The sequence below is a fragment of the Agelaius tricolor genome, unplaced genomic scaffold (genome assembly GCF_023055355.1).
Source record: "Agelaius tricolor isolate 1412-34295 unplaced genomic scaffold, bAgeTri1.0.p SCAF_36, whole genome shotgun sequence".
Lineage (NCBI taxonomy): Eukaryota > Metazoa > Chordata > Aves > Passeriformes > Icteridae > Agelaius > Agelaius tricolor.
In genome coordinates, this window is record NW_027269296.1 from 3,060,430 (window position 1) to 3,083,831 (window position 23,402).

General features: G+C 54.4%; 1 protein-coding gene across 3 annotated transcripts; it reads left to right on the plus strand.

The window, feature by feature from the left end:
* The first annotated feature begins 305 nt into the window (after positions 1–305).
* On the plus strand, positions 306–23,303 carry LOC139602833 (protein argonaute-1). Of its 3 annotated transcripts, none has more exons than XR_011683491.1 (20): positions 306–461; positions 7,361–7,544; positions 8,267–8,387; positions 8,517–8,698; positions 8,955–9,091; positions 9,192–9,326; positions 9,595–9,682; positions 10,673–10,820; positions 10,923–11,042; positions 11,850–11,972; positions 12,362–12,495; positions 13,648–13,832; positions 13,982–14,141; positions 14,427–14,517; positions 16,210–16,404; positions 16,529–16,663; positions 17,530–17,631; positions 18,531–18,730; positions 19,154–19,648; positions 20,760–23,303. XR_011683491.1 is itself a non-coding variant. In XM_071453007.1 (19 exons), exons 1-19 carry the CDS (start codon positions 437–439, stop codon positions 19,260–19,262), a joined length of 2,574 nt encoding a protein of 857 aa, XP_071309108.1. In that variant the 5' UTR covers positions 306–436; the 3' UTR covers positions 19,263–23,303. The 3 variants fall into 3 exon arrangements, 1 of the variants encoding a protein (XP_071309108.1); XR_011683492.1 differs by having other exon boundaries at positions 20,885–23,303; XM_071453007.1 differs by having other exon boundaries at positions 19,154–23,303.
* Positions 23,304–23,402: the final 99 nt, after the last annotated feature.

A 23,402-nucleotide genomic window follows, 5' to 3' on the forward strand; every position in this document is an offset into this window, starting at 1 on the left:
GCCCTTCCTCCTCGGTCCGGCTAAACAAAAAACGTCAAAAAACGTCAAAAAAAAAAAAAAAAAAAAAAGGAAAACCACGAAATAAACCCGCGAAATAAATATTTGTGGCAACGGCGCAGCGGGAGGCCCCGGCGCCGGCGGGCGGACAGCGCTCCGCCGCTCCCCGGCTGCAGCGAGGCCCCGGCTGGGCATCCCCCGCTGTCCCGAGCGGAGCCCCCCAGTTCCCCCGGGTTCCCCCGGTCCCCGCGGGCCCCAAGATGGCGGCGGAGCCGGCGGGCGCCGCCTTTGTTGCGCGCGGGGCCGGGCGGCGGCGGCGCGTGCGCGCGGCGTGAGGGGCGTGAGGCGGCTGCGGCACCGGCCCCGGCCCTGCCCGGCCCCGGCCCCCGGCACGGCCCTGCCCCGGCCCCCGGCTCGGAGCGGCGCCCGCGTGGATGGGATGGAAGCGGGACCCTCGGGAGCAGGTACCGCCGGCGGGGATGGGGAGCTCGGAGCGCTGCGCGCCGGGGAGCGCCGGGAGGGCGGCGGGGGGCGAAAGGGATGAGGCCGGTGGAACGGGGGGCGGGTGTGCGGCGGGGGCCAAGGGGCCTGTACCGGGTGGGGACCGGGGCGGGGGAGCGCGGTGGAAGGGTGTGCGGAGAGGACCGCGGCGGGCGGCGATGGATGTGGCGGCGGCGCGGGATGTGCGGGGGCGATGCCGGGGATCGGAGGGTGTCGGAGCGCGCGGGTCTGAGCAGCGGGGCTGCGGGGGGGCTGCGGGGCAGGCGCGTCCCCCGGGTGCCCCGAGAGCAGCAGCGGTGAGGGCGCTGGGGAAGGGGCGATGGAGGGACCCGCAGAAACCTCGCAGGAGGGGGCACAGGGCCGGGGTCACGTCCAGCCGCAGGTCCCCTGAGCGCGGAGCGAGCCCTGCTCAAGGGGCCTGTTCTGCACAAAGCAGCAGCAGCATCCCCCAGCTTTCCAACCTTTCCCCCAGCTCCCATTCCATTCCCCCTATATCCCACCCCCATCCATCCCCCCGGCTGCCATTCCACCCCCTTCCCTGCCATTTCCGCCTCCCCAGCTCCCATTTCATCCCCCAGCTCCCCATCCATCCCCCAGCTCCCCGTTCCCCGAGTTCAGGGAGCGGGGCGCCGGCTGCAGCTGGCGGGAGGCCGGCGACGCCGTGTGCTGTGACAGCACGAAGCGTCTCCTCTGCCCGTGCCAGGGCATGCGCGGAGCCGGGGCTGAGCCTGGCCCCGCGGGGCCGAGCTCCAGAGCCACCCTGTACCCCCGTGTCCCCTGCCCCAGCCTCCGCCCCCCGGCTGGGAACGGGAGCAGCTGGCAGTGCCCTTGGTGCCGGGCAGCTCCGCGGGGATTTGGAGAGCTGTTCCCTAGGCCGTCGCATCGGCTGCCGCTCGCTTCTGTGCCTGGCCTGAGCATCGCCAACTTGCACTGCTGAGTCGCAGAAGGATTTTGGTGCCTAAAATAAGGCAGAGGGAGGGATGGGGTGATGGAGACGCGGGTCACTGCCCTGCTGAGGCATGGGGCGATGGGAATGGGGAGCTGCTGCCCTTCCGAGGAACAAGGCACGGGGATCGGCAGTCACTGCCCTGCCGCCTCTCTTGTGTTGGTGCGTTTGCCACCCTCCATAACCCATCAGCCTGGTGAGATTTTGACATAAATCTGCTGAGTGTTTGTAAACTTCAGTCCTTTTTACAAGGTTTACTTAAAGTGTGACACAGAAATCTCCCTCTGTCTGCGTTACCTTCTGGCTGCTGGGTGCTTTGTGTTTGGGCTGATTTATGGCCTCTGGAAGCTGTGATTTGGCGGCACCGCAGGCTTTGCCAGCGCCTTGGGGCGATAGCAGCACTGCTGCCTCAGGGCCAGGCAGATAACCAGGCACCCTCCTACCTCAGCCTGAAATGATGCTCTTAAGGCTTTAAAATAATCTCTTGTGTTGCGATGGGGATGCACTTGGTGACGGTTTGGGTTGTGAGGGCTGCACTGGGAGCAGGGCTCTGCTGCTGCACCCTTGGGAATTTCCCCCTGTGTCCCCAAATTTGGCTGGGGGATATCTGCTCCCACCCAGGTTCACCCCATGGGAGGGGACTCACGAACCCCATGTTGTCAGAGCTGCTGTGAATCCTGCCCTGCTGTGGAACCCCTTTGCTTGTGCCAGCCCCTGAGTATGGACCGAGCCTTGCCTGCGAGCTCTGATGATGCTGTGGCTTATCAGGGCAATAAAGCAGAAACTGGCATGTGCCTGGATGTGCCCAACATGGAGATGCTTGGAAAGGCAGCAGGGAAACCCGGGACATCTGACCCACAGGCAGCACTCGGGGAAGCACACACACACAGAGGTTTTAAAAACTAAACTTATTTTCCCACAACTTTTAGTTTATCCCTTGTGAACTTCCTAAAGGCTGTTAATCTCAACCGTTGTCTTCCTGTGCTGAACCTTGCAAAAACCCCAAAGCTGCTCCGTCTGTTGGGGCTCTTTATCTTCAGGAAACACGAAATTGCGTATGCCTGGTTCTGGGACGGGATTAGGCCGAGAAACAAAGCCAGGAGAAGCACCTTGCCTGGAGACACAGCACGGATGGTTTATCTCTAAACACTCTTTGCAGCCTCTCCCTAAACCCTGGGAAGAACAAAACACAGACAAGTTATTAAGATGGCAGACGCGAGGAGGAAGCCAAATCAGGCAGAGAAGCTGCTCCTTGGGCAGGGCGATCCGTGCAGAGCCACGGGTGGGTTCAGCCTCCGCTCCGGGAGCCGCTGGCACTGCAGGGCCGCGGTGGGACACAGAGAGGCGTCGCTTTTGTCCTGTCCCTCCGGCACTGGGGGCCGCCTTTGTCTGCGACTCTCGGCTCTGCGCGTCCCTGGCTGCTGCCTGGGCAGTGTAGGAGCAGCAGGAGACCCTGCAGGGCTGGGCAGGGCGTCTCAGCCTCCGCCCAGCCCAGGCACCATTAGCGGGGACCCCAGGGTCACTGAGCAGAGTCACCCGGTGTGCTCAGCAGGGGTGCTGGCACTTGCTGTGCCAGTGTTTCTCAAACCCGGCTGAGGGATGGAAAAGAGAGCTGCTGGACAGCTGAAGCCAGCTTGGCAGAACCCTCATGGGTCAGCTCATGATTGAGCCATGTCCACACCGCCAGCACCACCCTGCTGGCATCACCGTGCCGCTGGCATCACCACGCTGCTCTCCAGAGCCAGAGCAGCTGGAGTACAGCCCCTGCATGTGGGTGTGCTGGAGTTGGCACCCCTCTTGCTGCTGTTCCTTGGGCTCTGTTGCAGCACCCACAGCTTCACCCTCTTGCTTGGCTCAACCTGTGGGACTGCACATCCCAGGGTGCAGGGACACCCATTCGGCCAGGCAGGTTTATAGCTTGCACTGTAGGGTGTCACCCATGATTTCCAGGTGGGAAGCAAGCAGTGTCCTTTGCAATGTTTAGTGTGAGGATACGAAGAACTCAGCAGTTTTCAGATGTCAGTCCTGTAGTAAAACCGTTTAGAGCCCGTTTTGGCTCATTTTTTGCATGAAGCCACCCGAGTGCAGGGCAGAACCAGAGCAGCTCAGCTGTGCCCTCAGCAGCCAGGCTCTGGTGCACAGACAGGTTTACGGCTCTGATGGCTGCAGATGGAGCCTCTGTCCCGTGTGTACATCACCTGCTGAAACTCAGTTTGGTGTCAAACCAAAAAGCACTCAAAGCTGCATGACCCTGGCAGTGCTGAGGTCACTCGGGAGGAACAGGCAGCGATGTCTGGCTTGGCAGAGCTGAGATGGGGCTTTTTGAAGTCTGGACTGCGTGGAATGATGTTGGTCGCTGCTTAGAGCCAGTGGTTTTGAAGCTGTCGAGCCTGGAGATCTGGAATGCCAATTGCTCATCCTCCCCAGCAGCTGCCTTTCCCACTGGTGCTGCCCCTTGCTTTGCTCCCCGACAGGGATTTCATTTCCCGGGGGAGCTCTGGGGTGGTTTAGGATGGAGATGTCTCAGGGTGAGGATGGATCACGCTGCGTGTCCGGTGGCGTTTGTTGTGCCGCGGCCCCGTCTGCACCTCCCTGATTCCCGGCTGTATTCTGGCGGGTGGGTGTGCGGAGAGGGGCCGGCACGGACCCGCCGCCGCCGCCGCCGCAATAAAACTCCCTTTTGTCTGGGCCCCGTTCCCGCGGCCCCTCGGCTGAATGCGGCGCTGGAGAGGATTTCAATGACATGGTAATTTCATGCCGTCCCACCGGCGGCTTCGCCCGGCGCAGGCAGCTGTTGGGCAGCGGGTCGTGTTCCCCAGCTGTTACAATAAATAACAGAAACAAAGCGTATTCCAGCGCTAATTACCTCAAACTTGCTCTCACTTCGGTGGCTCTGCCCTCGCCGCCGTCTCTGCCCGCGGTACCCGGTGCAAGGGCGTCGATGCTCCGCCGCCGGCGCGTCCCCAGGGCACGGCTTTGTGTGCGAAAGTCTGTGATTCCTCCCGGGCCGCGGAATTTCTAATGGCAGCGGATTTCATCCCGCTCACTGGCCGCATTGTGCTGCAGGAACAACACTCGCCCTGCAGCCCCCGGCCCCGGCGCCCGCATTTACATGACAAAGTGGGAGCCTGTGCAGCTTCGCCATGGAGAGTCGAGGTATGCAGGAGCCAACCCCCCTATTGCAGGAGCCCCACTATGTGCCACTGGAGCCCCCCTCTTTCCATGCACTCTGGGTAGCTTTTTAACGAGGCTTCTTCTGGCTGCCTCCTTTGCTGCTGCCTGAGCCGGCTTCAGGCATGAGGTGGCTGGGGATGACAGTTGAGATATCTGTCTGAGATGTCTGTCTGAGATGTCTGTCTGTCCAAGATGTCCATCGGGGATTCCCTGGCAGCATCCTCCGAGGAGAAGGGTGGCTTTCATTGAGGCAAATCATGGAGGGACCCTGAGTGCTCCAGGGCAGGAATGTAGCATGTGAAAGGATAAGCCAAGCCTGCATGTTCAGCAAAGGGTTTTGGGGTCTATCCCACCTGGGCTGAAGCAGCTAAGGCTGGGTGAGAGCCTGGCTCACATGCTGGAGGTGCTGCTTGGGCAGCTGCTTTGGCTTGTCAACATTCAGGGACTGGGTGTTGTGGTCACCAAAATAAAACTCTGTGAGTCAGCCCAGGGGTGAACTTGCCCATCCTCGATGCTGGTCGTGGTCCTGCCCTGGTCTTTGCGGAGCATCTCCTGTGCCCTCTGGCTACTCTGCCCGTTTATCTTACTCTTGTTTGCTGTATCTTCTGTGCCCAATCAAAATTCTGAGCCAACTTTTGTGTTGCTAGAGGCTGGCTCCTTCCTTCAGCTATGATTCATGAGCCTAATTGCGGGGTGTTGTGTTCATGAAGCATCTGGGGATGCTCTGGCAAAAGGGTTTGCATGGATAAGCCTTAGTTTTGGAGCGACCGAAGCAGTGCCAAGTGTGAGATTGCTGTGGGGCAAATTGGTCACACCTCTGCAACTCCTGCCAGCCCTAAACTGGCTTTAGCTCTTCTTGGGCACCCAAGTGCCACTGAGCAGCTGTCAAACTGTGGCTACTGCCCTGTGTTCCCTGCATCTGTGGGGTTACCACGGGCACAGGGAATTGCGTGTGGTCCTGCTCACACACGGCTGCCAGGATTGTCTGGGGAGTGAGATGATCCAGAGGAGGAGAAGCTGTGGGTGCTGGCCTTGATATGGCTGCAGCAAAGGCAGTGGAGAGCTGCCGTCCCCTGACAGATCTTGCAGGTGGGCAGTCTGGTTCCTCACTCAAACTCAGGGACTGGGAGGCTCCAGCAGCACTGGCAAATACCTCTTTGCTTGTGAGCCATGATTTAAAAATGCATCAGCTCGCAGCCAGGGAGCTGGCCACTGCCAAGAAATGCTAATCATGTGGAGACATGACTTACCAGCAGCAGCTCATCTGAAAATCAGTTCCTTCAAACGAGCTTCTTCCGAAGTGCAGCGCAGATGTTTTTTGGGGGCGGCTGGCACTCACCCTGTCCTGGGGCAGTTGTGAGTGCCTGCAGGGTCTCAGGAATCCCCACCTTGCTCCAAGTCCTGTGCTGCTTTGTCTGAGGAGGCACTGGGGCCAGGTGAGCCCCGGCTTGGGGCTTCTAGCAGATTTTGGGTCTTTTGAGCTCCTGTTGCAGGGCAGAAGCAGGAGCAGAGGTTGGCTTTGGAGAATTAACTTCTGCAGTTCAGCCCCTGGATGCTCACAAGAGTTTTCCCATCCCCTCAGTGTCCTGCAGCACAGGCGGCCTTCCATGGGCAGGAAAAGTCTTGCAAAGTTTGGGTGCAAAAGTAAAAGGCAAATTTGAAGCTTAGTTTGCTGCTCTGCTGTTTTTCTGCTTCTGGTATTTTTAGCCTGGAATGGAAATTTGGATTTAAAAAGCAAGTGGATGGGAGAAAGGGGTGCTAAAAGCACCATGTGTTCAGGAGCTTGAATTGGAGCTGGGTTGCTGCCTGTGGGCCGACGTGGACAGTTGGCCGCGCAGATGGAGCGCTCCCAATACCCCCACACTCGGTCCCCGCACCGGCCCAGCTGGCTCGGACCTCACGGTGGTTGAGGAACAAATCGAAGGTGCAGACTGGGAGGGGTGGAGATGGGCAAAGTGGGAATGGGGCAGGAAGGGCAGAGCTCACCTCAGGGAGCAGTGGGGTGAAATAATTCCTTGGCAATATTTTCATTTGAGTCCAAGGGTGCTGTTGATTTAGAAATGCAGCTCAGTCCTGTAGCCATGTGCTGGTGCCATCCTGCATCTCCCAAACTTCATAAGTGAGTCTGTGTAATGGGAATTGTGGAAAAACTGGTACTTCCCTTTTTACAGGTCCCCACACTGCTTCAAGTGGGGATTTGGGATTGGTTTGTATTTGTTTGGGGGATTTTTTTTGTGCAAAATCCAGCAGTTCAACAATTGTGTAGTGCAGATGGAATAATGCATTTCCTGTTTCTTGTGGCATCCTCCCTCCAGCAGTGAGTTGGAATTTGCTGGGGAATGGAGGGGAAACGCATGTGTCTGTATGTCCCTGCGGACAGAGTATCCAGGGAATTGCATCCCCTTGGAAAGGGGCATGGTGATGATGGAGCTGGGGCTGCTCTCCCATAGCAGGTGGCAGTGCTGGAGCCTGTGCCAAGGGAGTTGGTGGGGCCCCTGTGCCTGGCACTGCCCTTCAGCAGCTTGGCTGGCACCAGTGCTCCCCAGATGGTGCCCAGGGAAGCTGCTTCCTGGTGTGCTCCTCTGAATTCTGCCACTGCCACCTCCTGCCAGGAGGAGGGGTAGTGGGACACCTTCCAGTTCAGGATGTGGTGATGGAGAGCGTTGTGACTCTGTGAGATCTGTCTGTCTGTCTGAGTATGGGGTCCCTGGCAGCCCTCCTGACCTGTGCTCTCTTCCACAGCTGCAGGCGCATACCTGCCCCCCTTGCAGCAGGTGTTTCAAGCACCACGTCGGCCTGGGATAGGAACTGTTGGGAAGCCCATCAAGCTCCTGGCCAACTACTTTGAAGTGGACATTCCCAAGATCGATGTGTATCATTATGAAGTGGATATCAAACCCGATAAATGTCCACGCAGAGTCAACAGGTAAGGCAAGTATTAGAGGTTTGGCATTGTTCCCTGCTTCTAGTTTCCTAGGGGAGACTCTCTAAGTGTCTGTCTCTGTCTTTGCAGTAGAAGTCATTAGGGTGACCATTATGGCAGGGGTCACAGCAGTGGCAGGGGTCATGGCACTGCATTATGCCCACAGGTGGCTGGACCCCCCAGCCATGTTTGTGCAGCCAGTGCTGCTTCCTGGCCTGGGAGCGTCAGGGGTCCGGAGCCTCAGCACAGTCCCTGCTGCTCCGAAGCAGCTGTGCTATTTTGGCAACAATCCCTGATTTAAAAATAGCAAGCCCAGACCTCGGGCCATCATGTACTTTTCTTTGTTTTTCTTTTTGATGTGCTCTTCCTTGCCTGTCCCCTCCTGCCCTTGCAGCCTGGGGAGCTCTGTGCCCCAAGGGCCGGTGAGCAGATGCTGCATGTGCTTTCAGCAGCAGGTCACACTGAGGCAGCTCCAGCCACTGTGTGTTCCCCTGTGCCATGTACACTCCTTCTGCCAAAACCAACGTACTGAGCTGTGGGACAAGGCATGGAGCTGCTTGTCCAGGGGCTTTCCTGCTCCATGGGTCTCAGCTCTGCTCTCAGTTGCCCTAGGGAGAAAGGCTGAGGTGGACTGGACAGGTTGCAGAAGGTATCAGGCAATAAAGAAAGTGACAAAACAAACCTCTCCCTTTCTCTCCTCCTGCTCCTCTGTCTTGCCTGCGTAGGGAAGTTGTGGAGTACATGGTGCAGCACTTCAAACCACAGATCTTTGGTGACCGAAAACCAGTCTATGATGGGAAGAAGAACATCTACACTGTCACAGCCTTACCCATTGGGAATGAGCGGGTAAGAGGGGCAGCGAGCCCCATGTGGGCACTGTGACCTCCCTCCTGCCTGGGAAAGACCAGCAGAGAATGACCCCACCTCATCCCTGCAGGGATGCCATGGTCACTGTCCCTTCCTTCCTGCACCCAGGTTGACTTTGAGGTGACGATCCCGGGGGAAGGCAAGGACAGGATATTTAAAGTCTCTATCAAATGGATGGCCATTGTGAGCTGGCGCATGCTGCACGAGGCCCTGGTCAGCGGGCAGATCCCCGTCCCACTGGAGTCCGTGCAGGCACTGGATGTTGCCATGAGGCACCTGGCTTCCATGAGGTACCTGCACTGAGGGACAATGGGGCTGTGCCAGGGAGGGGAGGGGACTGCTGCCCTTGGCAGGCTGCTGTACTGGCCTTGACAGTCATTGGAGGAGGCAGCTGTGCCAGCCGTGTCCTTGGGTGCTCCTGTGAAAGAAATAGAGTGAAGCAGCTGGCAGGGCGAGTGCCAGCTCGAGGGTCTGGGGGTGCTGCTGTGGGCTCAGTGTGTGCCATTGACATGGTTCACAGGTATTCACAGGTTCCCTGGTTCACAGGTACACTCCAGTCGGCCGCTCCTTCTTCTCCCCCCCTGAAGGCTACTACCACCCCCTGGGAGGGGGCAGGGAGGTCTGGTTTGGCTTCCACCAGTCAGTCCGGCCTGCCATGTGGAAGATGATGCTCAACATCGATGGTGACGTTATTTCTCATGCTAGGGAGCTGCAGTGGGAAGGCTGGGTGTATTTGGGAAGGCTGGTTGAGAGCAGAGACACATTGTGATGTCTGTCCCACAGTGTCGGCCACTGCCTTCTACAAAGCCCAGCCTGTCATCGAGTTCATGTGTGAGGTGCTGGACATCCGGAACATTGACGAGCAGCCCAAGCCCCTGACGGACTCACAGAGAGTGCGTTTCACCAAGGAGATCAAAGGTAGAGCCCCCAGAGAGCTCTGGAACCCATCCCCTGACACTGGCTGTGGCTTGTGTCCCACCTAGCCTCTGCAGCCAGGTGGGGCTACAGGGGTTGCACATTTTAAATGTCTTCTGGGGCACCACTGCCTCCCAAACGCTATTGTTGGGATATCTGTAAGCAGAAAATTAGTTAAGGAAGCTGCTGACAGTGTCCTGGAGAAGTTGGGCAAAGGGAAATTGCTCCCATCTTCACCATGACTGTGCTGTGTCTCCCTGTCTCACATCAGGTCTGAAGGTGGAGGTGACCCACTGTGGGCAGATGAAGAGGAAATACCGTGTGTGTAACGTTACCCGACGGCCAGCCAGCCACCAGACGTAAGGCGGGTGGGCAGATGCCCTTGGAAAAATCCACACTGCTCTCCTTGTTAACAGCTGCTGGTGTCGTTAGGGAGAGCTGAACAGGAAGCTCCAGTCTTTGATGGCAAAAGGAGACGTGTGTGGGGCTCTGCAGCCCTGTGCCATGTGTGGAGTGGGATGCAGGGAGATGGGAGCTCAGAGGATGCTGTGTCTGGCAGGCAGAGTGCGGCGGCGGGCGGGAGCTGACATGCCAGGAATTGTCCTACTTTTTACCTCCGGGTTTGGTTTTCTTCATTCTTAAAATACTCACTGCCAGAGCAGAGACTTTGTCAGGGGCTAACACGAGTGTCTGCCTTGGAATTTTTTGCGTGTGCCTGGGAGCAGGCTGGGCCTGGGCACCACTCAGTGTCTCCTGTGCACCAGCATCCATGGGTCACAGCCTTGGGGCTCGGCAAGCGCAGGAGGAATGTGGCACCTCGCTGATGTAGTCAGCCTGGCTCTCCTTTAATTTTGGTTCTCTACAGAATATCAGGTCAATTCTGCATTTTCATGGAGCTCTTTATGGAGCTGGGAATACCTCTTGCTGGCTGAGGATGGGTATTGCACTCCAGCTGTGTTGTGGCACCTCTCAGCCCTGCAGCCAGGAAGTTTGATTTTTTTTTTCCCCTGTTTCTGAAGGGAAACCCCTCCTGCCTCCATCTGCCCTCCCTGCAACTGCTGTCCTGTACCTGGAGAGGCCAGTTAGCCTTTCCCTGGAGTTCAGTTCAGCTCCCAGAGAGGACACCAGGCACAGAAGCCCTCCTGAGTGCCACTGTTGTACTTTTGTGCCCAATCATGGCATATATGGCAGGTCCTGCAATAAACATCTGCCCTGATGTTTTATTTTGTTGTATGGCAGCTCAGGGTGGGAGCCTGGCAGCTCCCTTTTCCCAGCCACAGTACATAGTACCTGAGGTCTGGAAGTGTCTGTTCTGAGTAGGTGCATCCCTTATGTCCTGCCTCTGCCAGGTTCCCACTGCAGCTGGAGAGTGGTCAAACAGTGGAGTGCACAGTGGCTCAGTACTTCAAGCAGAAATACAACCTGCAGCTGAAATACCCTCACCTGCCCTGTCTCCAGGTTGGCCAGGAACAGAAACACACGTACCTTCCCTTGGAGGTGAGTGTTGGCACCTGTGGTTTGGGGCTGTGCTCAGCTGGGGTCCCCTCATGTCTTACTTGTCCCCAACACATGGCTGCTATCTGTCCCCTCCCCGTGCAGGTGTGTAACATCGTGGCAGGCCAGAGGTGTATCAAGAAGCTCACGGACAATCAAACCTCAACCATGATAAAAGCAACAGCCAGGTCTGCCCCAGACAGGCAGGAGGAGATCAGTCGCCTGGTATGTGGCACAAGTCCCTGGAGGGGCAGGGCTGGGGCTTGGCACCAATGGCAGGTTATGGCATCGTGCCCATGGTGGACTTTGTCATGGTCCTGCTCCTCAGCTGCTCTGTGGTGGAGAGCTGTGACCTGCTGAGGAGGTGTTGGTGAGGTTAATGGTGGGGTTTTGTCCCCCTCTTCTCACTGCATCCCTGTGCAGAGGTGCCTGTGTGTATGTAATGGACAGTGGCACAGGTAAGCCCGGCTCAAAGAGATCACGCAAAGATCAAAGAGATGCACATGCAGCAGATTCAGGCCCTTGCACTGATGGAACCTGATCCAAAGGGAGCTGGAACTAAAAATGGGAAACAGATTCGAGACACACCCCTGGCTGTGGTGTATGTGGGGCTCTGTGTGGTGGAGCTGCAGTACAGGAACCCTGTGCCTGGCCACTGGTTAACGGGGCTGTTGTTTCCCAAATGCGTACATCTGGGCTTTTGAAGCCAGGGACACTTGGTATTCTTTCTGGGACTCTTGATAAGTTTCTTGCCAGTCTGAACCATCCTGTTGAATTCTTAAATCTCAGGAGCAGACTGTGCTGTTAGTTGCATTGGTTAGTGTGTTTCAAAATCAAGTCTCCATGGGTTAGAGTGCAGGAGAGGTTTTGGGCCTCAGTGCTGATCTGCTCGACCTGCCCTGTCAGAGGTGCTCTACCTGCAGCTCTGTGGAGAACAGGGCTTCAGGTGTCCATATTTCCTGGCCAGCTGCAGCTGCCTGGGATGTAGCAGTTGGTCTTACTCCCTCCCATGGCCCTTCCTTCCCTCTGCAGATGAAGAATGCCAGCTACAACCTGGATCCATACATTCAGGAGTTTGGGATCAAGGTGAAGGATGATATGACAGAGGTGACAGGGCGGGTCCTGCCAGCTCCCATCCTACAGTATGGAGGCCGGGTAAGTGGGGCTGCCTGGGCTGGGCTGCACTGTGCAGGGAGATGCTGTCCACACCTGGAAACACTGCTTCTGAGCAAAAGTTGTTAGAGCTGGAATGTTTCATCAAAGTGCCTTGGCTTTGAGTTTTTTTGCAATATAACTGGTTCTGAAAGTTGTAGCTGAGAGTCATTGGTGATGAGATGAAGAGGAGAGGGGTGCTCAGCATAGGGCAGCTCGGGTGAATTTTCTGTCACTGCTGAGGAGCTGAGGCTGTGGATTGCCCATTGCCAGGGAGTCAGCTCCAGCTCCAGCACTGGGACAGGGAGCACAGCCCCAGCCCACGCAGGGGCTCTGGGGCTGCGGGGCCGGGCAGGCTGTGGCTGTGCTCTGACCCTCTGTTTGCCTTGCAGAACCGGGCCATTGCAACTCCCAACCAGGGCGTGTGGGACATGCGAGGGAAGCAGTTCTACAACGGCATTGAGATCAAAGTCTGGGCCATTGCCTGCTTTGCCCCGCAGAAGCAGTGTCGAGAGGAGGTGCTGAAGTAAGGAAAGGGGCAGCCCACGTGGGTGGGGGAAGCCAGAGGGGCCGTGGCTGCAGAGCCACACTGCTGCTCACAGCTGGGGACTGGGGGTCACCACTGCTGGACATGCAGGGAGCTCCACTGCTTGTGGTACCAATCTGATGTGAGGTGTCCAGTTCCTGTTGCTTTTGGTTTATCCAAAGAGCCTGTTTGTCCCAGCTGCAAATGGTCCCTAAGCCATCACAAAGCTGCCAGGTTGGAGTGAGTACCTGTGAGCTGTCAGTCAGGCTCTCCTCGATCTACTCTTTGCATCAGGGAGCTGCAGTACTGGGAGATGAAACTGCCAGCTTTAAAGCTGTATTGAACTCTTCTAGTCTGAATCTCTGCAGAGAGAAGGGGTTCTGAGGATTAAAAGTTTCCCTAATAATCTGAAATGATGTAATTCATGTAGGAAGCATCCTAACTTCCCATGAGTTATTACAGAGAAGTTTTGGGCTTTCTGAAAAGCTTCGGTAGTTTAGAGAATATGTTTCTCTAGCAAAGTGACACAGAGCAGGAACAGTTTATTTGATTTAGGGAAATGGTCACTTTGTTTTTGGATTCTTCTGGGGCCTTAGGTTTCTCCTGACTGAGAGTGGATGCATCGAGGTGAGCGCTTTGTGTGTTTGGCATGGTCAGTGTTTGGGGTTTGGAAGAGCTCAGTGTCCACATGTGCAGTACCTGGGTGCAGGTGGGAGTGACACCGCACTCCTCCCGTGATCCCTTTGCAGCAGAGCTGTGAGCCCTGTGTTCCCTCTGGCTCTCATGGCATCAAATCCTTGGCATTCCAAAAATCCAGAGTGTGGCTGAGTTGTGGTAAGTGCAGGCTGGCATCAGCTTTGCAGTCACCTGGAAATCAGCTGTCGCAGGCAGCAGGTTTGTTCCCCACTGCTCCAGCTTCCTAAGGGAGAAGGGCTGAGCTCCATTGCATTAGAAAGAGTCAGTATGTGGGTAAGAGGGCACTGAGAGGGGACAGTTCAGCCCTGTCATGTGCTGATCTTGTGTTTCCTGTGCCATGCATGTGCTGGGTGCCATAGAGCTGATGGCCCCGTCTCTGTGCTGTGCTGCAGCACTCGGCCGTGGGGCTCAGTGGCACAGCTGGCTCAGGGCTCACAGCTTCTCCTCCCGGCACAGGAACTTCACAGACCAGCTGCGCAAGATCTCCAAGGACGCCGGGATGCCCATCCAGGGCCAGCCCTGCTTCTGCAAGTACGCCCAGGGTGCAGACAGCGTGGAGCCCATGTTCCGACACCTCAAGAACACCTATTCAGGGCTTCAGCTCATCATTGTCATCCTGCCAGGGAAGACACCTGTGTACGGTGAGTCTGGGGCCAGCACACAGAGAAGGGCTTTGGGCTGGCTCAGCAGGGCTGCCTCCTGCAGGGCTGTCTCTCCTCATTCCCGAGGGTGCTGCTGGAATTGGTGCAAGGCTGATTGCTTTGTGCTCACCTGCTTCCTCTGTCCACAGCTGAAGTGAAGCGTGTTGGGGACACTCTCCTGGGAATGGCCACACAGTGCGTCCAGGTCAAGAATGTGGTGAAAACCTCCCCACAGACCCTTTCCAACCTCTGCCTCAAGATCAACGTCAAGCTTGGCGGGATCAACAACATCCTTGTGCCTCACCAGCGGTTCGTATGGCCACTGCCTCTCATAGTTTTGGGGTGGTACCCCAAGTCCCTCGTGGTGCTGCCTGCCTGGTTTACATGGTGAAGAGGGGGCCTTCATAAAGCAGCTCTTTGAAATGGGAGTTTGTAACTTGTTCCACCTTGTTGATAATGAGGTGTTGATGTGTCCAGGCCAGAGTTGGAGGTCAGGAGATATCCTTGATATCATCTGTTCATCTCCATTGGGTTGTACATCACATGGAGATGGTTCCAAAAACTGACTACTTGTTTTCTCTCCTCTCCAACCAGCTCTGCCGTCTTTCAGCAGCCAGTGATCTTCCTTGGAGCTGATGTCACTCACCCGCCAGCAGGAGATGGGAAGAAACCCTCAATAACAGCTGTAAGTTCACAGCTTGGTGCCCAAAACCCTGCAGGATGCAGGAGCTGGAATGGGATTCACGTGTCCATGTGTTACTGCTGCCCCCATGATGACACTTCTCAGGGTGGGCCTGTACCCTGTCAGATGATTTTATCTGAGTCCTGGGAAGTTTCCTCCCAATCCCTTCCTGCCTCTCCGTGCAGAGAAGCTGCAGTTTCTGGGAGCTGCAGGGAGACTGGCAGCTGCCACCAGATGGGGCTCGTGGTGTGCTGACCCCGAGTGTGGCCCTAACAGTGCCAGGAGCTTGGTCCTGCATGCAGTTATTCTGGAGCATACCTGTCCAGCTGCAGCCCTTCAGGGACCTTCCCCCTGCTGGAGAGCTGGGGTTTGGGACATGGAGGAAACTGGGGTGACTGGGCTTCTGAGCCCTTTGTGCAGGAGGATTTGCCTTTTTCTCAAATTAAAAATGAGCATCCATGGAGCAAAGTGCTGCTCCGTGCCAGCAGGGCCAGGGACAGCTTGTGCCCTGTGTTGGGCTGGGAGACACTGCCCTGTGCTCGTTGCCATGCAGGATAAGCACGTCAGCATTTTCCTATTAAGTTCTTAACTTTCCAGGACTCACAGCTCAGGTTTTCCTTGGCATACAAATGCGTCTTTGGAGGAGTGTTTTTTTCTTAATTAGAAGGGCTTGGGAAAGGCTTTGGGCTGTTTGCTGTAGGTGTGGGTGGGACAGAACAGTCTGTTTCCTGGCAGCAGAGCTTCCCCTCTGAAAATATCTTTTGTGGTTTGTGCAGGACCACTGGGGCTTTTTTCTTAATTTTTGTGAAAGCTTTTTTGAAGCTACAGGGGAGGAGAAGGGTAGAGCCTTTGAAGTAACTTGACCATGTCCTTGGTGTGTTGCTGGTTGGACAATAGCAGTGGGCCTGTGGCTGAAACTAAAGAAACAGTTTCTATTATACACATTGCTTCTAGTGGGGGAGCCCCAGTCCCAGAGCTCTGTTTGCAGAGTGAAAGTGAAAGTGTTGGAGAGGGCAGGGGCAGCGGATTCACACTGCTCAGGATGTGGAGTCTGTGGTGCTTTCCCTCTGCTCAGGGAACGTGGGGCACACAGCACAGTCACTGCTGAGTGTGGGGAGTGAGGCAGCTGGGTGTCTGTTCCCCAACACGGGCCAGCTCTTGATTCACACTGTGCCCCCAGCTCTGTGTCACAGACAAGTCCAGCTGCCCCTGAGCTGTTGCTCTGGCGTGTTCTGAGGTGTGCCTGCACTGCAGTGGGAACTCCCTGCTCAATGGCTGCCATACAGTGACTCGACCTTCCACATCCTTGGGCAGCCCGTGGCTGTCTGGGGCAGCCCCACTCCCTCTCACTGCCAGGCAGGAGAAGTGAAGCAAGGGCAGAGCAGCAGCAGTCCCCCACAGCCACGACATTCAGTGGCACCCACCAAAGTTGTCTCAGTGGAAATTCCCACAAATGTTTAAAAGGGCATGGCAGAGTGTGACATCAGGATGTGGCCATGACCAGGGATGTCCCTTTTGGGCACTGATTGCCTGTACAGTATTTGCTGTCCCATCTGATCCGTGAGTTCAGGTGCTCTGCCCATAGCCAGGTGTTTGTGTGGGAAACAGGTGGAAGCTGGGAATGTCCCACATCCCCTTTGTCCTTCCTGGTGTAAGACATGGTCTGTCTGTCTGTCTGTCTGTCTGTCGCTGCAGGTCGTGGGCAGCATGGACGCCCATCCGAGCCGGTACTGTGCCACGGTGCGCGTGCAGCGTCCTCGCCAGGAGATCATCGAGGACTTGTCCTACATGGTGAGGGAGCTCCTCATCCAGTTCTACAAATCCACACGCTTCAAACCCACCAGGATCATCTTCTACCGCGATGGTGTTCCTGAGGGGCAGCTCCCACAGGTGAGGAACCCCCAGATCCCTGTTGGCCAGCGGGGCTGCACCAGCTCCCATGAGGCTCCTTAAGGGTGCTCAGAGACAGCTGGTGCTGATGTGTCCCCTCATTCTGTGTTCTCTGTCTCTCCAGATCCTTCACTATGAGCTCCTGGCAATCCGAGACGCCTGCATCAAACTGGAAAAAGATTACCAGCCTGGCATCACCTACATCGTCGTCCAGAAGAGGCATCACACCCGTCTCTTCTGCGCAGACAAGAACGAGAGGGTGAGTGCTGCAGGGTGCCAGGGCTGGAGGCGGCTGATTCATCCCTGTCTGATGGAAGAGCCAGCCCTGGCTTTCCGAGGGGAAATCTCACCACTGGCAGGGAGAGCTTGCTCTGAATGAAACGTGCTGCTCAGTGGACTCCTACAGCCACATGGATTAGTCTGCTTCTAGAAGCCCAGCCAGCTGTTTGGTGTTATTATGAGTTACTGGGTGCTGATGATCCTGGTGACTCTTGAAATAGCCTCTGTCAGCTTGAAAACATCTGTTGTTTTGGTGATAGCTGGAGTTGCTGACGTGACAGTCTAAATAACCCCTTGCTTGCTCACAGCTTGTTCATGTCTGCTGTGTAGTAACATTGATTGCTGTCACTGTTCCTAGATTTCATCTGAATTTAATGGTAAGATTGAGTCTAACCAGACTGCTCCACATGAGCAGGAAGATTTAATCTTGGGAACTAAGGACAGTTTTTGATCAGGATATAAAAGCCCGAGTATCTTGTGGCACAGACTCCAGCACATGCTCTACAGAGATCCCTGGTGTTTTCCTCATCTCTGCAGTAGGATGGGCCCCTGCCCAGCCCTTACCCTGCTGCTCTCTTTCCCATGTTGTTGGCTATGTCTCCATGTCATGCCTGGTGTTGATGCCTGCAAAAAATGCCAGCAGGCCTATTTGGGCAGGGAGCAGAGTAGGATGAGCTGCTTCGGTCCCCCCTGAATGGGCACTTGGAGACCATCTCTACATCTCAAAAGGAGATGGGGACCCTCTACCATGGTCCTGGGGCAGGGCAGCTGTGTTAAAGACAGTACTCTTGGCAATTGGAAATAACCAAACTCTGCAGTGCTTGGATCTCTTTCTATTCCCTGCAGATTGGAAAGAGTGGGAACATCCCAGCAGGAACAACAGTGGATACCAACATCACCCACCCCTTTGAGTTTGACTTCTACCTGTGCAGTCATGCAGGCATTCAGGTACCGTGCTCCAACACTGGCTCTTGGGATGATGCTGGGTTTTTTGGCTGCTGTTACAGATTGTCCTCATGACTTTGTCCTGGCCCTGTCAACAGCCAGGATTTGAGGATAGTTGGATCTGAGCTGCCACTGCGGTGGTTTGGCAAGCAGGTGCAGGGTCTGTGCTGCTACTGCATTGTGTGGCACGTACTCGGTTTCTCTCCTGGAGCCAAGGGTCTCTCCTAAGAGATTTTCCTCCATCAGAGCAGCCAATTCAGCAGCTTGTCAGCTGGTGTCTGAGCGTGCCGGGCTCGCCGGGGCGCCCGCTCATCAGCAGGGACCTGCTGTCTGGCCGTGGGCGGGAGAGCCAGGCCAGCCGTCCCTGCCTGCTCTGCAGCTGCCTGGCTGCAGGCAGCCAAGATTAGTCAGAAACCGGACTGGAAAAACTGCACTCGTGTAATCTGCAGCTGCTTCCAGAAGGGAGACTGCTTGGCTTCCCCTCCTCTGTGCAGACAGCGGGAGCTGGCCTGGGTCAGTGGGGATGCAGTGGGGGATGCAGTGGAGGATGCAGTGGAGGATGCAGTGGGGATGCAGTGGGGGATGCAGTGGGGGATGCAGTGGAGGATGCAGTGGAGGATGCAGTGGGGATGCAGTGGGGGATGCAGTGGGGAATGCAGTGGGGGATGTGTGGCACAGAGGGAACAGGCACCAGGCAGCAGCATTAGTACTGCTTTGCACCTTGGTGCCAAGGGCTTTCCTGCCTCCATGCTGTGTAGGGTTCTCACAGCAGGGAAGCACAGGCATCCCTCCTGCCTAGGCTGCCTGGCAGATCATTTAGCTCAGGGAGGGGCTGATGGGGATTTGAGGCAGCTGCATCCAGGTGCCAGCAGCACCTCTCACACCGGCCCTCTCCTTCCCAGGGCACCAGCCGGCCGTCCCACTACTACGTGCTCTGGGATGACAACCGGTTCACAGCAGACGAGCTGCAGATCCTCACGTACCAGCTGTGCCACACCTACGTGCGCTGCACCCGCTCCGTCTCCATCCCAGCCCCAGCCTATTACGCCCGGCTGGTGGCGTTCCGGGCACGGTACCACCTCGTGGATAAGGAGCACGACAGGTGAGGGGCACAGCCCGTGGCTCTAGCAGGGCAGAGCCAGGCATGGGCAGGGCATCTTGATGTTTGAAAGTGCCTGTGTCTGAGAGTGCTGCAGCAGAGCATTTCTAGGGGAAGAACTGCATGTAGCTGCATCCTCTTAAGGCCCAGCAGAGGGGAATGGGGATAAAGGAGAGTTAAATCCTATCCTGAGCTCATCCCAGGCTTGTGGGAGCATTCCTGGGGTGTCTGAGCATTTCCAGCTGCCTCAAGGTGCTGGAATCTGCAGTACAGGCAGTCACCAGCATGCACAGCATCCCTGTGCACTGCAGTGAGGTGACTTCCTGTGCTGCCAGCACTCAGCTAATCCCCATCTCCAGGGGAGTTTCTCAGTGTTCCTGGGGGGAAAATATGAAATAATTATGCAGTGATTTCCTTGATTTTCAGTGGCGAGGGCAGCCATATATCTGGACAGAGCAACGGCAGAGACCCCCAGGCCTTGGCGAAGGCTGTGCAGGTTCATCAGGACACTTTACGTACCATGTACTTTGCTTGAAAGCCTAACTTTTGTTACCTCACTCAAGAAAGCTTTCAGATTTGTAGGAGCCATACAAAAAAGGAAGCATTGGGACACCTTGTTTTTTTTTCCAATGAGAAATCACTGCAGGGCAGGCAGTGTCGACTTGAGGCAGGAGACCAGCACCATGGGACAGAACGATCCAACACCTTTGTAGGATTGGAAGAGACTGATGACGATGATGATTATTTTTTTAATTTTTTCTGGCTTTGCAAAATTTTGACCTGACCAAACACATGAAGGCATTCAAGGGAAGGGATAAAACTCCCGGGAGGCGGAAGCAGGTTTTCATTTTTAAGATGCAATACTAGAGACTCCTGACTGTGAACTGGCGGCTTTGGTCCTCCGTTGCCCACCAGGCGCTGGTAGGTATTTTTTGTGGGGGTTGGGGGAGGGGATTTTTAGAGCCTTAAAACAGAAGACTAGATTTATAAAACTAATATTTTAGATTATGAGATGCTTTAATGGGTTGAGGGAAAAAAAAAAAAAACAAAAACAAAACAACTAGTTTATAGGAGAATTGTAACACTAACAGTTCCCCGCCCCTGAGTAATTCCCCCCGGATAATGTAAGGCACCCTAGCACTTAGCTCAGAACTGAAAACTGTCTTCCTCGTGTTACAAGCTAGTCAGCTGCTGCCGCTCAAAGCAACAGTCACAGACTTTTCCATGGGTGAGTGCCTTACTATGATGCTGCAAAATTTCAATGTTTTTAATCTTGTAAGGAAACTAGTAATCTTGTCTTGATGGTGGTCCATATTTCCATCGGAAGGAGTTAATTTCTATGGTCCTCAGTTGCAGTTTGTGTCAGATCACAACCTCACGGTGGTTAAACCCCTTTGAAAGATGTGCACTTTCATACAGGACACGTTTAATGGCTGCTGACCCATTTTTGTTTCCAATGTACTACTTGTTATTTAAAACTGTTTCTGACAAATGGGGGCATCTCCATCCCATTAGGACAGAAAGCGCTATCCATGTTTTTCTTTCTTTTATTCCCCCCCCCCTAATTTTTATGATGGACACCGGAATTTTTTTACTAAACATTATTTTTATACGATATTGAGTCTGTTGCCAAAATCCACAAGTCATTAACATTCTCAGAGTTTACATCCCCACACTTCCTGAGGCTGTGTGCTCACACCACAGCTCTCCAACGTTTCTGTCCCGTGAGTGCTGCAGCCTGTGCAGTGCTGGGTGCTCCACAGTGCCCATTGCCTGTGTGCATTTGGCACGTGTCTGCCCAGGCTGCTTTCCCACCTACCACGTCCCCACCTCCAGCACCTCCAGGCTCTCACCCTCTCTGCTGCTAGGTTTTGCTGCTCTTTGTGTCATGGTATCACACTGCTCTCATGCCCAGGGTTTTTATTCTGAAAGCACACCAGATTGTTCCTTAGAATGATGAAATCCCTGTTGTTGTCAGGGGGGAAGCTCCTGATTTGTGCTTGTACCAGGAAAACAGCCTTTTTCCCCACAGGAACCTGGTCACTGCTTTTCAGACCCGTTTTGCTGCACAGTGACCGTATGCACGGTGGCGGGGCCGTGGTGGCAGCTCAGTACTGATATCATCCGGGCACATTATCTGGGTTTTTTTCTATGAAGTATTCACAGCGCTTCCTTCAAGAGACAAACGAGGCGCACGCTCCTGCCACGTTCTGAGGGGAAGAGCTCTGGTATCATTTTCCTGCCGAACGCGTTTCCCAGGCGGCCCCACGCGAGCGCTGCCCCTGGCCCGCGCGCGGACAGAAGCACATCTCCACCTCTTTGGTTTGTACTTTCTGACGTTGAAACTTGCCTTGCCTTCATGAAACCCACACCGGTCATGTTGGCCCATTGAGCTCTCCTAACCCCGGGAATTCACTCTTCCCATTTTCTTTTGGGGCAACGTGTTTGTGAACAGTGACAACATCACTATGCTATGCAAACTAAGTGCTGAGCCCACTGATGTCACGTTTGGTGAAGATCCTACATTTAGCACAGTCCTGTTTTCCTCAAGACCACACTGTTTGGTTCATATCCTCCTTTGCACCTTGTGTCAACCTCCACTGCTGTATATCCTCAAGGTGACGGGGAGGAGACCAGGACCTATCCGTGGTCAGTAGATAGGGAACTCTTAGGAAGGCTTTTAGAGCGTAGGGAACACATCAACACTAAGTGTCAACATGAGAAGCCTACATTCCTCTACACAAGTGCCTGCATAGTGACACCAATCAGCACCTCCATCTCATCCTCCGAACTCTGACTTATGTTCATTGAAAGCAAAACAATCTCAGAGGGGCTGCTCCCGCTCACCTGGTGTTAGAAAGCTCCTCATTAAGAATAAAATCGGGGTCAAGGTCAAGGTTCTCTCTGCAAATCAGTTTGTTCACCAGCATTACACCGGAACGCGCCTGGCTGCTGCTCTGCAGTGAGGGGCAAAGGTATTTTGGTTCCTCGTTTTAATTTTAGTGTTTTAGTTGGGTCTAGAATTCTGAAATGTCTTTTAGTAGCTGTGGCATAGCACGTGCCATTTTTAACCATTTGAAAAGAGATAGTGTGGGCATTTACAGAAACAGCTTGTTGCTCTGTAACAATTTTTTTTAACCTTGAGACTTGAAATGTAAAATGGACCTTTAAGATTTGCACTCATTTGTAAGGTGGCTGTTCATAGAAAACTATGAATGAAGACTTGCTGATGTAGCACCTACTTTTAACAGCAATTTTAACTACACAAAAGCTTCACAGCTTCTGAAACTCTCAGCTGTTGACTTGCAGATCGTGTTCTGCCCTTATTTCACCCTCTGCGTTGGGTTTTCATGGTTTTGGATAAACAAAAAAGCCAAACTCAGTAGCTGCTGTGCCCTTTAAACCCTGTTTCCACTTTGAAGAAGTTTAGAGAGGTTGGAGTGACCCGCATGTTTTCTATACCGGACTATGCACCGTGCCCTCTCCGCGCTCTGGCATCGGCATTTCTCCCCCTCTCTTGTCTGAGATGCAAACGAGTAGCTGCATGTTGAGGTGCGTTTTGCTCCCTGTAGCAGATAGGTGTTACCCCAGGTACATATCAGGATCTGTAGTTAGCCACAACCCCCACACGGGCATCCCGATCAGCTCCGAGTCTCTGGAAGCGTTGCCGAGTGCATGCAGCTCTGTGGGAAGAGGAGTAGCTTTCATTTACCTGTAGAATGCTATTGTTTCCCTTATCTCATATCTGAGCAGAACGAGGTGGGAGGGCTGCTCTGCCCTCTTCCCGCAGCTTCCAGGGAAGTCGGGGTGTTCTGGGATCGCACACACGATGTCTCAAACAGCCCAAGCATCCAGTGTTGCCTCGCGGAAGGTTTTCTTCTTGGAAAATCAGCGTGAAATAAAAGAATGTGATTGTTTCAGGAAGGGAAGCCAGACAGCAGGAGAGCAATAAACAAGTGAAATTCATATCTTGCCTGAGTGATTTGCACTTCAATAGTTGTGAAAGAAAATTTCCAGGACTCCAGTGCTTTTGTGTTTGATTTCCAGCCCCTTTCGTACCTCCTTTCTATGAGCAAGTGTGGGACTGTACATAGGGTGTTTACAGGACGCTCTGTTTGGGTTGTTATTTTTCTTGTGGGTTTTTTTTGCTCTAGCTTGAACTCTGTATGGTCCATTTGTTAAATAGCCGTGAACACTTGATGTACAGTACTTACTAAACAAGCAGCAGCACAAAACTTATTTTATTAAGAAAATATGGCTTATATTTTAAAGGTTGAATATCAGTTGTTTTTTTTTTGTATGTGTGGAATTAAGACTGGTGAAGAGTAACAAAATCCTTGGATTAGGCCAAAAGAAAATACTGTAAGATCCTAACCACGTCTTTATTAAAGAAAGCAGTATGATTAAAGAGCTCCAGAACATTGTATTTATATTGGATTTGATTTAATTGCCTTTGTGAATTTTTTTTTTTTTTTGCCTTGGTCCTGATTTTTGCTTGCAACTTCGACTTTGCAGTCCCAAGTGTCTGTTACCCTGTAACTGTTGGCAGAAGACCTAAATAAAAGCAATGTGAATATGTCGGGGTGACACTCCTGAGTCACATTGGTGGGGAAGGGACATGCGCATCCCAGGCATTCCCTCGGGAAAGGCTGGGGGACAAACAGGGAAACGCTGA